At 44.8% G+C, this 15,319-nt stretch overlaps 1 protein-coding gene across 10 annotated transcripts in view; it reads right to left on the bottom strand.

The window, feature by feature from the left end:
• Nucleotides 1-10,419, bottom strand: part of BICD1 (BICD cargo adaptor 1) — a 171,336-nt gene extending 160,917 nt beyond the window's left edge. For 3 of the 10 annotated variants that reach the window (XM_062616533.1, XM_062616536.1, XM_062616535.1), the window contains exon 1: nucleotides 9,855-10,406. In XM_062616533.1, the coding sequence (XP_062472517.1) occupies nucleotides 9,855-10,067 (213 nt within the window). In that variant the 5' untranslated portion in view covers nucleotides 10,068-10,406. Of the gene's footprint in view, nucleotides 1-8,654; nucleotides 8,795-9,854 lie in introns of those variants that run through there. The other 7 variants (XM_062616530.1, XM_062616538.1, XM_062616531.1 and 4 more) reach the window with 5 other exon arrangements.
• Between the last annotated feature and the right edge of the window lie 4,900 nt (nucleotides 10,420-15,319).

Raw genomic sequence — 15,319 nt, forward strand, 5'->3', positions numbered from 1 at the left:
CTATTAGAGCACATGTTTAATAAGAGGAAGCAGATTCAAGTTGGGCAACAGTTATATCCTGGACTAGCCATCAAATTGAGAACTAGAGGTTATGCCTACACAGATGGTTTAACCCAGTTGTGAACTCTCCATGTCCCCCCCATACCAAATGCTCTAGTTCTCTTAAGACTCAAATCCAAAAAAAAGTTGAGAGCTCTGTCGTGCTGATAATATGGGGCCAGGATTCAGTGCACTTTGGCATCCTGCATCCTGCCATGTGGATCTGAGTAGACAAGACTCCAGTCCTAAGCAAGATTAAATCCAAATCATGCTGTGTTCATGTCTGGCCAACAGCCAAGCTTTTATAAATGAATTATTTCACCAAGCCACCTGTTCCCTTTGCCTGACCCAAATTGTTATTGTTATCCTTAAAGGCTCACTGATCCTCTTCCCTCTTCCTATCTGAGCTTTACAAAGATGGACAAGGAGCTGGTCCCAAATTCTTATTGTTATCCTTAAAGGCTCACTGATCCTCTTCCCTCTTCCTATCTGAGCTTTACAAAGATGGACAAGGAGCTGGTTATCCTCCTTTAAGTATCCAAACCAGAAGTCAAAATTGCAGCTGTTAACAACTTCCAGCTTCCCTCCATGGATGTAGCCATCAGTCAGCAATGAAAAGCAGCACTTCACAGTTTATTTGCAGTACACCAACTTTTAAATCCATTCACAGTAACTAGGGGAACCAAGGAAAGGCTGTTTGCTGTGGATAAACTTCCCAGAGTGCATACCTAACCTAACTCATGACGTTGTCCCTGCTAACCCCTCCTAGCCATGCATCTGCTGTGCACTCCAAGAGATCACAAAACTAAACAAACACAGGTGAAAAAACAACAGCAAGGAAAAATAAAGTTTATATAATTTAGTTGAAATGTCCCCAGAATTGATTGACTGAAGTGAATGGTAACTAACTGGTGACTGAGGACATCATTTATGCTTCTTGGTTAAGAATAGTACTGCATATGCTACTACTAGCCCTGGAAAACTTGCTGCTGTATAGATGGCTTTAACACATCTGTACAGTGTAGAGGCAAATTAGGTGTGATTCAGGGGAGCAAGAGCGATGGATAAAGTATGGCAGGGCTGTAATGGGCAATGGGCCACACTCCTGGCATTGATCATAATGGCTCAGTGCATTATCTAATCTCACTGGGCATCAATTTTCCTGTCTGGGGTTAAATAAATAAACAACCCCAGAAACTATACAATAAAAATAATTTTTAAAAGGTTGATTTTTTTACAAAACCTTATGAAAAGGTATCTTCTTCCTGTGCACACACACAGCCAACCCAATGTCAAAGCTGCCTTAAAAAATGATCTTTTCAAGGATTATTTTAATGGTGAGGCTGCTACAAAGCAGAGATGACAAATCCTCTGTTCTTTCATTTTCAGCCTATGCTAAAACAACATTTCTAAGTATTTTTAGGATTTCCTCATGTCATTGCAATATATGAGCAATATATGAGCATGGAAAGGAAGCACAGTCTGCCACAAATGGCCAGATTTCTTGCATTCACACAATGACAAAATGGGTCCTTAATATAAAAAATTCAGCTCCATGTCTTATAGAGCAGCAAATCAACACTAATTAAGATGTAGGGCAAAGACTGAAAAAAAAAAAAAGACTTAAAAGTACGCAAATCACAGACAGGAGTCAAATGCTGTGCAAGAATGAGAGGCAGAAAACGATGGGCTGCAGACGGAGAAGGAACCACAAGAGAGATGCAAAAAACGTGAGTGGACCAATTTCAGTCTTGGTGAAAGCCTTTGGGTGTTAATAGTTTTCACAGGTCTGTCCCAAAACCATAGATTTAGGACAGTGGCTTGCTTTTCTTTCAGCTATTAAGTTAATTAAATTTTGATAGTGAAAGAAATTGAGAAACACAAATATTATAATCCCAAAATTATTTTTAATGTTACCCTCTGCAGAGAAGTAGAGTCCCCTCTGAAACACTAATCTGCAACCTATCTTATTTTCAACCTGCTTGCTTCATCTTTAGGCACCTACCCTTGCTGAGATGCATTTTTCACCTTCTAACTAGCCCTAACTACTTCCATCTGTAGCTGGTCTGTACTCACTGAACGCTTTCCCAGCATAGTATGAAAAACTGGTGGTTTCTCCTCATGGTCATCTGCTGTTAGTGATGCAAGTGGGTAAAGCGACAAAGTGCACATTCATGTCTCTACATGCCATATCAATTCCTCCAGATTAGGAAAATAGCTTTCCCCATAAATAGAGTGTTGTTGAGTTCACAAGGAAATGAGGAAAGGAGAGGGCTATGAAAGTCATGCCACTAATGTAAGACAGTTCAGCAGAAATGAATGCATGCTTTTCAGTCTCTGCCATTATAAATTAAAATCATCCCAATGACAAAAAATGTACAGTACAGAATTGTATTGAATTAAACATTACCCCCTCAGGTACCAGACAAATATGGAAGGGAAATCCACAGCAAAGGCAACTGTGCAGCAAAGCCCTTGAATGTAGCAGAGCCATGAGGGATGCAGGACCAAGTGACGAATCACATTTTATTCCCATTGTCCATATGCTAAATGCAGCACCAATGCAAAAACATTGGAGCAAATGAGGTGCTGAAGAACAAACATATCTGAGCTCATTTGAAAAATTGAAAGGTTGTTCAAAAAGAAAGCTCTTTTTCTAGAAACCCTCAATACAGCCAGAAAAATGTATGATCTTGCATGTATTTTCCTCCAATCCCATAAGGTATACAAAAGTTGCCCAGGTGCAAATTTACACTGTGCATCTGACTTTGAGAATGCTGCTCATTATACCGTGATGAATGTTCACAAATTACTGTTTTATGCCAAATTTTATTTTCTCCACCATTGTTTTGCCCCTAGTTGCAGTTTCAATAAAGCCAGGTGTTCAGTCTGATTGCTGTTGTGCATACAGACTGCACACACACCCCTAAAATACACAATGCAATACAGAAGGAAAGGAAAAATATTTCACTTAAAGAAAGGTGAAGAGATGATAACAAAGTATTTTTTAATCCATTCCAAAAGGCCTTGTTCTAAACAGATGTGGACCTTTAGATTAAAATTTCCTCAGTGAACCTTAATTTTACATTCTCGACTCTTAGATGGGAAGTAGTTCACGGTAATAATGCCTGTCTCACACATTAACACCTCAATCAGTTATTTTAGATTGGTACTAATCCAGTATTTTCTAGAAAGCCTATGGAAAAATAACTTTTTCATGACATAAAATCCAGTTGCAACTTCCAGTTAGCTCTGAGGAGTTCAACCCAGATGACTGATTCAATCAGAATCCCTCAGATTAGAAAGGGATTTCTTCGATGAAAGAGTGAAATAAGGAAATAATTTATCTATTGGGAGAAAACAAATTGAACTTTATTTAGATTTATTTTAGGAATACATGAGCCCCCAATGTTTAAAGCTGACTATCATTGTTTTAGGGTTGGCTGCTGTAGGAGGACTAAAATCACATATTTGTCTGTACTGGCTCATAAGGATACAATGCAATTACTGGAAGGTTCATCTACATATTTCTTTGCATGCTGCCAAAGCTCCAGCAATAGCTCTAATTTCCCCTAAGATGATTTCAGCTGCTTATGTTTTCTGTAGGCTAATGCACAGGATTCATTTCCTCTTAGAGGAAGCAATCCTGCTGTAATTTGATGAGCATCTCCTAACACTGGTACTTGTTTAAGCAGCCCATCCCATCCCCCTCTTTCCTCAGCATCCATTCCTACCCTCATGCTGACTTTTTGGCAATACAGGTACACGTGGTTACCTGATCTGGCTCAATCTGGGTTACAGATAGCATACACCCCCTCCTCAGTTATTTTTAACTGAGGTCATTTTTCTACCCTGGTGTGACAGTAGGAACAGTTGCACAGCTGAGAGCCAGAACAGGAGCAGAATGACAAAGAGAGTTGCAGAATTGTCTTGCTGAGAGATGAGCACATCAAACTATACCCTTGGTAACCTCAGGTCAATGCAGGCTTAATGACAAGGATGAAAAAATTAAATTCAAGCATGAAGTGATGCTATGGCTCAGCTAATGGTCATTGTTTCCAGGCAGCATGCTGTTATGCATTGGCTAACTCACAGCAAGCTGCTACTGAAATTTCACTAGGCAAGTGGGCACCCTCAGAAACCTTGCATTGCTCAAGGTCCCTTGCTGTCTTCCTCCTTTATTCTCGAGTCCAAACTCCTACCTACAGCTCAGACCACTTCCTTAGGGCTGTATCCAGCTGTGGCTTGAAAACCCCCATGGAAGGAGACTGCACAGCATCTGTAGGAACCTGTGGCACTGCTTGTGCTCAGGGGGAAACAGGTCTACCTGAAATCCAGTCTAGTTTCAATTTATGTCAGTTGTCTCTCATCTTACCACCATTCACTATTGTAAAGAGCCTGTCTTCTCAATAACCTCCCTGTATGTACGAGCAGGCTGCTGCTTGGTCCCCCACAGCGTTTTTTCCTAGGCTGAACAGGCTCAGCCCCCTTAGCCTCTTGTCACAGCACTGGTGCTTCAGCTCTTGACCATTTTGGTGGCCGTTTGCTGAACTCAACCCAGTTTATTTATGTATTTCTTGCATTAGGGGAGCCCAAAACTGGATGCTGTTTTCTAGATGAAGTCTAACAAGTATCAATTTGAAAGTTATAATAATTTCTATCAACCTACAAGTTTTGCTTCTGCTAAAAACAGGATGCTGTTAGCCTTCTCAGTGTCAGGGCACACTGCTGGCCCATGCTCAGCTTGCTATCCCTCCAGGATCCCCAGGTCTATTGCCATAGACCTGATCCCCAGTCAGCCAGTCCCCAGCCTGTAATAATTGAATGAAAGTTTTGCAAGATGCTGCTTGCTTTTGTCAAGGCATTCCTTATAAGAGCACCCCCCAAAATAAACTTCTCTTCCATGAGAAGTGTACAACTTAGAGACAGAGGTAGTGTTGGATGGGCTCTGGAGAAGACAATGCTGCAAAGAGCAGTTGAGTACTGTCCCTTCCAGGTCTGCAACTTACTCACCCTTGCCCTTTCCTCATCTTTGAGCTGGGTGCTAGGCAGCAGGGCCTTTCTGAGTGACACAACATGAACAGACACCACGGACAAACTGTTGAGATCAGGCCAATCTGAAAATGTTCAGCCTCATCTGGCACAAGCCTACAGACGCTGTCACTCGAAGGGAGTTGCAAAGATATACTGAGATGACATCAGTTTGCAGTTCACAAGTTATGTATTTGGGACACGTTCAGCTTTGGTGAAAATTCAGAACATCTCATTGGGATTCATGAGCTTTTCTAAGCATCCTGTGATGCAGACAGGTGTGTAGAGCAATTCCCATTTCACAAGGCTGTAATGGCATAGGGAGTCTCCCCCTCTTCTGTCCTTTTTGCATCCAGAGAAGTCCTGCCAACTGTACATGTCAAAGGTGGGAGAGGCAGAGGTGCCTCCAGCAGCAGACGTGCAAGAGGCTTTGGAGAACAGTGGGGAACCTGAGGGTGTAGCAACATGGCAGAAGAGTGGGGAGATGGAGCTTGAGTCACCTGTGCTAAAGTAGTGCAGAGAAGAGCAGAACATAAAAGAAGCTGCCAGAGAGACCTTCAGCTCCATGTCTGTGAAAGCCTTATTAAACTAAGTACTTCATAAACATTGATACATCTTTGTGAGATAAAGAACACAGGAAATTTTGACCTGCCAACGACTGAGCTGCTCACCAGTAGCCTGGCTGCCAACAATTCACCAAAGATAACTGCGTTCAAACTAAAGCAAATTGCATCTTCAACCTAGGTATCAGATAGACAGCAATTTCAATGTGCATTTCAGGAGAACAGGTTGTCTCCACAGAATGAAATACATAAAAGCCAAGAAGCCAAGTGGGATATTGCTGACATTAGTCAGTTAGAGAGGGAGTCAAAGACAGGGACTTGAGGATCTACTTGGCTGCTAATGTTCAAGGTTTGATTCTTAAAGAGAACTACCTGCTTAGGATTTCTCAGATGTCTGATGGAGTTGACGACCTAAGCTGCCTTCCATCCCCATTTTATCATGACTAGATGTGACTGATATTACTCCACTTTAAAAATATTACAGGCCACCAGTGCACAGGAATTAGTCACAGAATGGCTGAGGCTGGAAGAGAACTCTTGAGATCATCTTGTCCATCCCCCTGCTAAAGCAGGGACAGCTATAACAGACAGCCCAGGCAAGATCAGTATCAAGCCATTTCACAATTCATTAAAAGAATGAAAACAACAAATATTATCCATACAGCAATGTGACCATGTAAGGCCAGATACGAAAACCACTGAAAAACATTTTTCATAAAATATGCTGGTAACTAAACTCCCAACTCGGCAAGACAGTGAAAATAGCCAGCCTTTACTCCCATGACCAGCAGCAATGAGTCTTATTTTCTGCATCATTATGAACTGCAGGTTAAAAGGCGTATCTGCTAAAGTAACTTTCTGAACAAGGGCCCCAAAACTATAGTGGTTTTCCTAACAGCCCAAAATTCCACTACTTTGAGATGTAGTTAAACAAAACACAGACACATCATTTACAGGCTGAAAATAATTAAAAAAATAAAAGAATATTAATAAAGCTTTTAAAATAACGATGTTTTGTAACACTACAGTCTTGCCTAGCATGAGGACCACAAGCACTCCATCTCATAACACTGAGTGCTGTTAAAGTCAACACAACAGAGTTTACCTTGTCACATTCCTACCATTCAGTTCATTTCTGAAAACATAAGCTTGGTAGCTGATAGGTGTATTGCATCTTTCCTGGACAGCTTACATGTGTAATAACTGCTCTAATTTGGAAGAAATAGTCCTTCTTAGGTCACTGATCAGAACTTTAAACTTTTTGTAATGTAAATCAATCTCATGGCCCAAAACATCAAAGTCTTGGGCTAAAGCAGACCTCTGAATACAGCACAAGAAACATCGGAGATTACTAAAACAATTCATATTGCAAGGTGGATAGCATATATCCTGTATACAAGTATTAATATTTAATGTAATGTATTGCAATTGGCTTTTACTTCAACATCCTATGATGGCCTTACTTTCCCATTGCACTATCCAGCAATGGAAATTATTGTATAGCCAAGGCTCTGTGTTGCAATCTATATGAAAACGTCACTGCTGAAGTTCACTGGAGTTTTGAACTGCCAAGGAGCATGGAAGAAGACTTCAAATCCTTGATTGCTAAGCCATGACTGAGTAGTTAAAGATGGGCAGCACTGTTTGAGCAATAAATATAATGAGCTCCTAACAACAATAACGAAACAGTTAAAAAAATGAAGACTTGTCTCAATAGAATTCTACCCCAGTAATTGAATCTGCTCAGAGGAAGTCTTCGGGAGTGATAATAGTTCTAAGCACAATCCTGCCCACACCCTTGCACCTACTATTCCTCATGAATGGATAAACTATTTGTTTCAGCGCAAACCTGAGGTCTAATTTCTACACCTCAGTATGACTTCAGAGAGGGTGCAGATGAAGTGAGGTAAGAGCAGAAGCATGCATCCACACTGACATACTGGGAGTCTTACTGGCTCCCATTAATCAGTCATGGCATTTTGATGTCTCACCATGCATACCTCATCCAGGCCATTGCCCAGCACATCCTCTGCAGGGCCTGCTGGAGAAAGTGCACAAAGACACTCCTCCATGCATCCTGGACAGAGCCTTCATAAAAAGAAGCTGTCTTTGAACTTCTGCCACTTGGTGTGCTTTCAGACAGAACTCTACAGCCCCAGAAGCTACACCCTCAAGTCTCCACAACACTGCCCAAACCACCTGAATTCTGCCTCGCTAGTGTTGTCAGAGGTACCATTTGCTTATGTCTCACGGTGAGTCTGATTTGTACTCAGGGAACAGTCATAATGCAAACAGGTAACAAGAGAAGATAGAAGACTACAACTGGAAGGGATATGAACAGATTCTCCTTTGCAGGGCTGCACGTGCAGTAAGAATCAATGTGGTTTCTCCTACAGAGGTTAGAAGCAAGGAAAAAATCTCTTGCAGCTAGGTGGGGGATGGAAACATTCTACCTGCAGCTAAGGAAAGCACTGGAATTGAGAGCCCCAGGCCTGGACTGGAAACTGGAAAGGCTCCACTCTTGCTTGGCATCAGGCAAGCTACAGGATTTCTCTTCTTCCTCTCTCCGTGGATATCCTCAGTGTCCATGCTGTGGTTGGCACAGCATGAAGGCACAGCCCCACAGGAGACATTCTGGGCTGCAGACCATGCAATCCCATTGACTTCCACAGGAGGTAAACAGAAAGAGAATTTGTGTCCATCTTTGATTTCAGTTAATCGTGTTGACTAATCTCTCTAGTTTAATAATGTCAATTCAATCCCTTGCTGTATCCCTTCTACCTGGGGCCATTTGCACTCACGTGTCATCCTGGTTTCTGATCTTCAGAAGTCAGCTTTTGTACATTATATGATGGGGAAACAGCCATTGCATGTTTCCCCTTAATTTTGTTCCTTTATTACTGCCAGGTCATTTCAAATAGCACTGCCTTCCTGTCAGTGCAAGTTATGTATCTCTACCCCTCAACCTGTGACTACTGGTCTCAAAGCCCCGAGCCCACTGCATAGTCTGGGGGGGGGGGGTGGGGAGGCAGAGATCAAGTTTAAGGAGATCAATAGATTTTTTTCTGAAAAACAACTTTATTTTTCTTATTGAACATAGGTTTATTTTTTTTTTCAACTCCTCTGGACACTGAGCTAAGTCTGTGGCATAACTCATTTACCTGCAAGTAAAATGAAACCTTTATTTTATTAAAAATATTTCTCAAAGTGCATTGGTTAGTATTCTAAAGACGACGTTCATGTATAATCTAGGTTTATTAAGTGGCTTCCCTCAGTATGTAGTATGTTCATGACTTCTGACTGAACAGAATTTCTGCACTTTACAGATAGGAATGTATATTTGTAGAACAAAAAGATACCTTTTAAATTTGGGATAATATACGTTCAATACTTAATCTTCTCTGTACAAAGTATGCAATTGGTTACATTCGAAGAGAGTATTAAAACACCATAAAATGTAGCGATCTCAAGTTACTTCCCTCAGTGATGAACATCGGAACAGTGATGATTTTTCAGTCGCGTTTAGTGAAGCTGAAAGGTAAGGTGTAGTACTCACTTACTCTGTACACTGGCTGTTACAAAAACACATTTGACAGATAAACCAGAAACGCGTTTCCAATAAATATTTTACCCTTTCAGCATGACGCAGAAGTTTAATTTCCATTGATGGGGGGTGACCTCGGGACTATTGTACGGCTACTTCCCCTCCTCTCAATGGCAGCAATTCCCCTCACTGGCAGAATAAAGCAGGTCTATAAATAACTTCAGAATGAATTGTCTCTCTCCCCACACACTGCAGACAACTGTTTACATACAGCCCGAGTCCTTACATTCTAGGTTTGCTCAGCTCTCATCCTACGGGCTGTTTAATTTCCTCTTCCTAAACAGAAAAGCCTTGGACGATGCAGGTATGACTGAAGGCCCCCTGCTCTGCTGCAACCCCCTGTCACCAGAAGTTGGGACTGCTCCCCAGGAAATTTCCCAGGGCAAGGGGCTGCAGTCTTGTGTAACCCGTCCTTACGGTCCCTGCTGATCCCCAGCCCGGGAAAACCCTCCTCCCCAGCCCCACGCATCCCGCAGCCTCTCCAGGGCCCGAGCGCCGTTGCTCGCCCACCTTCACAGGGCTGCGGACACGGACACGCGTGGGGCGCTCCCGCACCTCCCCGCACTCGGTGGCAAGGCTCGGGCAGCCGGGAGAGACAAAAGCCCGGGTTCTCTCACCTCCTTCAGCTGTTCCAGCTCCTGCTTCAGGCCGTCATACTCCGCCTCCAGCTCGTCGTACTGCTGCTTGAGGGTGAGCTTCTCCTCCAGCACCACCAGCCCATACTCCGCCGCCTGGATCTTCTCATGGGTCGTCTCGGAGAGTTCCCGGGTCAGCCGCTCGATCTCGCTCTTGTAATGGTCCGCGCCCTGCAGCACCTCCTCCGCAGCCATAGCCCCGCCGGCACTGCCGCGCTGCCGAAGCCAGCCGGGGGGCGGGCGCGGCTGAGGGGCGGCACCGGCACCGGTCGGCCTGGGATGGAGGAGATGAGGATGGAGATGAGGATGGAGATGGGGGCCGGGCCGCCTGCGGCAGCCGCCGCCGAGCGAAGGAAGGGCCGCTCCGCCGCAGCCGCGCCCCCCCCTCCACCGCCCCGGAGGCGGCGAGGCCTCACTCGCCTCCCCCCGGCCCTACGGCAGCCCCGGGGGTGCCTGGGCCGGCCGGGCGGGAGAGTCCCCGCTGCCCGGGGAGGCGGCGGCGCGCTGGAGGCCGGGGCGGCGAGTGCGGGCGGCCGGGAGCGCGCCTTCGTGCGGCGGGTGGCGGGGAGATGCTGGTGCTGGCGCCCGCCTCCCTTCCACACAGTCCCTCCCTCCCCTGCGCTCTTTAAGACGACAGCGTCCGTAGGTTGGCATTCCCCACCAGGGGAGAGGGAAAACAGTACTGGGGTGCGGGCAGAGGCACCCGGAGCAGTGGGTGCAGGCGGCGTGCCTCTCACCGGGGTGTCATGGCCTGGATCCCCTTATCCTGAGCCCCGAGTAGCGGAGCAGGGCTGGTAGCCCCGCTGCGGTTTTAGCGCCTCTCGGTTTTTCTCAGCGTGTTGTTGCAGGGGTGGCCACGGTAGCGGCGGCGCTGGTAAAAATAGAAGGGGAGATGCAGGGCGGTGAACTGCAGGAGGACAGCCTCAAGTATTTCCCTGCCGTTTCGGGAAACTGGGAAGGAAGAGTGCCTGCTCCCTTCCCCGTTCCCCGTGGATGCACATGGGAATGAGCAAGGAAACCTGGGTGTGAAACAGCAGTGGGATGGGGTCATAGAGCTAAGGCCACACTTCCGTAAGAGTGCAAGTTCTCTGCACCACTGATTAGACAGCAGGACACAACTGATCCAGCTCGGATGTGGCCACACCATTGTTTTTCTGTCAAATTCACCCGAGGACCTGATGCATAGATTAGGTCAGTTTTATGCTGGCTGCAGAAAGACAGATGCTACTCGTCCCGCATAAAATTAGGGGGATGCAGACAGACAGTAACTGATCCTGTACAAAGCCTGCCACTAAAACGTTAACACACTGGATCAGGGGCATTTTACGCATTTGAACTGGAAGAGTGAGTTCATCCTGGATCAGTGACATAACGTCCCGTGTCACAGCCTTTTTTGCTTGGTATTAGGAGTCTTAAACCAAAATTTACTTTTTCTTCAAACTATGGCCTGCAAACAGAGACCTGATCCTATTGATTTTGACCAAGTTTTGCTCGTAAGTTCTAGCAGGATCTGGTTTTCACACTTTACAAACATCTTCTCTTCCTAAAATACCAACAAAATTCTGTCTTTAACAATTGAGTTAGAATTTCCAGGGAAAGGAAGGTGTTTTAAAAACAAAAAGAAAGAAGTCACATGCACTAGATGAATATCGCTGCCCACCAGGGCAGCACTGTATTGGAAATCAAAGACCTGGATTCCCTTTCTTGCTGACCTGTTAATGTGGTTTTAAACAATCCACATCCCCTTTCTACCTCAGCTTCCCCATGTCTAAGAAAGAGGTAAATATGGTTAGATGCCTCAGTAGAGTGCTTTGAGATCTGCAAACGGAAGCACAAACACTAGTGACACAATATATTCATACAGGATATAACGTATATGTATTTTATAAATATATCTGCATGTGTACATAACTAATACATTGTAATCTAGCCTGCATAAACACTTCTCGTTGCCTAGAGATCATAAATGGAAGAAGCAAACAAAGTAATAGACGTTCTGCCAATTTTGTGGCTTGAAAGCAGCTTCCAAAAATGCACATTTTTAATCAGTTCTACTGTGGAGGCAACTGTGAATATTAACAAGAAAGAAGCAAGTGTGAATATTAATAGATAAAGGGAGTGAGTGGCTCTCATCGATAGCTGAGCACCAAAACAGAGAGGAAAACGCCAGTACTCCCACTGTAACTCCAGCTGTACACCAAACCTCAACAACATTTTCTTAAACAAGGATGAAAGCTGAAGCAACTGGATGCCTTTAGCCCGTCTAGGTATAAATCCACTTAGCATCATTTCATTTAGTTGATAATTTCACTCAAACCCCAAGGGCAGCCTCACCACATGTCTGAATATCTGCACCCAGAGATATGCCGTATTAAAATGTGTCAAGTTTTCTGCAATACCTCATGAGAAAGTGAGGAGTGAAGTCCAGCTATCATGCACTGTGCAGAAGTTCACAGTGAACTGTATGTCTGGCAGCTACCCTAAACTGAAAACACCCAGCATGCCCATTATTTCCTATGGTTAGTAACCATTTATCCTGCAACTTGCCTCCTAAACATACGCAATATGAAATCTGGCTCCTTTGGTGATATTTGTCTTTGGTTTAGAATTCTACTTCTTTAAAAAAAAACTTCTTTTAAAAAATCCCCAGTGTTCTCTCAGGGTTCTCTCTATGGCCTACAGAGGACGTGGTGTGGCCAGCACAGCCAAATGTATACATTCAAACATATACATTTAATTAAATTAAGCCCACCTTTCTCATCTATATCTTTTCTTAGGCCTTAAAATTAACAGCTACATTCTACTGACAAGACTCCTCAGTCTATATTTATAATACACTATTAAGGTTGCTGATGAACCTGAAAAATGTTCAAGCTCCTTTCCCCAGTATTAGGAGCTCTGGTTTACTTCATTCCTGACTCTGTGAACATGAGAAAAGATGGATAATCCTATAAATAACATCTCAGTTACAGGAAAAGACATCATTAAAGAAGGAGGTGTTGCAGTATGACCCAGAGGTGATCATTCTCTAGTGAGAATCTCATAACTGAAGCAACAGGCCCTCCTTTGATGGAGATTTCTTGCTTTCTGGAGTGCCTGTAATAATCTGTGGATTCGAGTGACTGTATGGTGGTGTCAGCAAAGTGCTGGTGTCAGTCATGGGTCTGGTACCTTTAGGAGCCAACTTGTCTATGCAGATAGCCCTAAACAATGAAATGGGTATTTCGAATAATTCCACTGCCCAGGTATGCATCACCTCACATTGGTTTAAGTCCCGCTACAACACTCATATATTTTCTGCCTCCCCACAGCTCATCCTCTGATGAAGGCTGGCATGTCACCCTGCATTGTTATTTCTGCTTTGCTTTGCACTGCTGCACCACTTTTACATGAATATTTCAAACCAGTTTACAGTCATTGAGTGACATACAACATGCCCTCATAAAATGAGCCTCTTTCTGATTGCATCCATTTCATGGGCAGAAATTGCCCTTTGAATTCCTGGCAAGTGATACTAGTGGACTCTTAAACTAAGGATAGTAGGTTCCAGTACGAAAAAATGCTGTTCTGATTACACATCACAGTATCACAGTATGCTAGAGATTGGAAGGGACCTCGAAAGATCATCTAGTCCAATCCCCCTGCCAGAGCAGGAACACCTAGATAATGTCACCCAGGAATGTGTCCAGGCGAGTTTTGAATGTCTCCAGGGAAGGAGACTCCACAACCTCCCTGGGCAGCCTGTTCCAGTGTTCTATCACCCTCACTGAGAAGAAGTTTCTTCTCAAGTTTAAGTGGAACCTCTTGTGTTCCAGTTTGTGCCCATTACCCCTTGTCCTATCATTGTTTGCCACTGAGTAGAGCCTGCCTCCATCCTCGTGACACTCCCCCTTTATATATTTATAGACACTAATAAGGTCACCCCTCAGTCTCCTCTTCTCTAAACTATAGAGACCCAGCTCCCTCAGTCTTTCCTCATAAGGGAGATGCTCCACTCCCTTCATCATCTTTGTTGCCCTGTGCTGGACTCTCTCCAGCAGGTCCCTGTCCTTCTTGAACTGAGGGGCCCAGAACTGGACACAATATTCCAGATGGGGTCTCACCAGGGCAGAGTAGAGGGGAAGGAGGACCTCTCTCGACCTACTAACCACCCCCCTTCTAATACACCCCAGGATGCCATTGGCCTTCTTGGCCACAAGGGCACAGTGTTGGCTCATGGTCATCCTGTCATCCACTAGGACCCCCAGGTCCCTCTCCCCTACACTGCTCTCTAACAGGTCGTTTCCCAACCTATACTGGAACCTGGGGTTGTTCCTGCCCAGATGCAGGACTCTACACTTTCCCTTGTTATATTTCATCAAGTTATTCCCTGCCCAACTCTCCAGCCTGTCCAGGTCTCGTTGGATGGCAGCACAGCCTTCTGGCGTGTCAGCCACTCCTCCCAGCTTAGTGTCATCAGCAAACTTGCTGATAGTACACTCAATTCCCTCATCTAAATCCTTGATGAATATATTAAATAATACCAGTCCCAGTACTGACCCTTGAGGCACTCCACTAGTTACAGGCCTCCAACTAGACTCAGCCCCATAGACTACAACTCTCTGGCTTCTCTCCTTCAGCCAGTTCACAGTCCACCTCACTACCTGATCATCCAGTCCACACTTCCTCAATTTAGCTGTGAGGATGCTGTGGGAGACTGTGTCAAATGCTTTGCTGAAGTCAAGGTAGACCACATCCACCGCTCTGCCATCATCCATCCACCGTGTTATTTCCTCATAAAAGGCCATGAGATTGGTCAAGCATGACTTCCCCTGGTGAAGCCATGTTGACTGCCCCTCATAACCCTCTTATCCTTGATATGCCTTAAGATGGCACCAAGGACAAGGTGTTCCATCACTTTCCCAGGGATGGAGGTGAGGCTGACCAGTCTATAGTTACCCGTGTCCTCCTTCTTGCCCTTTTTGAGGACTGGAGTGACATTTGCTTTCCTCCAGTCCTCAGGCACCTCTCCCGTTTCCCAAGACTTGGTAAAGATGATGGAGAGTGGTCTAGCAATGACTTCCGCCAGTTCCCTCAGCACCCATGGGTGCACCCCATCTGGACCCATGGATTTATGGATGTCCAGATTGCTCAACTGATCTCTAACCCATTCCTCATGGACTAAGGCAAACCCCTCCGTTGACCTGACTTCATCTGAGGTCTCAGGGGTACAGGGCTCTTCAGGACTGCCTGCAGCAGAGTAGACAGAGACAAAGAAGGCATTCAGTAACTCTGCCATCTCTGTATCTTCTGTCACCAGGGCACCCATCCCGTTCATCAGTGGGCCTACATTGCCTCTGGTGTTAGTTTTGTCTGCCATATATTTGAAAAAGCTCTTTTTGCTGTCCTTGACCCTTCTCGACAGGTTTAATTCTAAGGAGGCCTTAGTCATCCTAGCTGCCTTCTTA

Source organism: Pezoporus occidentalis, unplaced genomic scaffold (genome assembly GCF_034315485.1).
Source record: "Pezoporus occidentalis ecotype Australia unplaced genomic scaffold, CSIRO_AGI_Poc_V1 ctg19, whole genome shotgun sequence".
Taxonomy (NCBI): domain Eukaryota; kingdom Metazoa; phylum Chordata; class Aves; order Psittaciformes; family Psittacidae; genus Pezoporus; species Pezoporus occidentalis.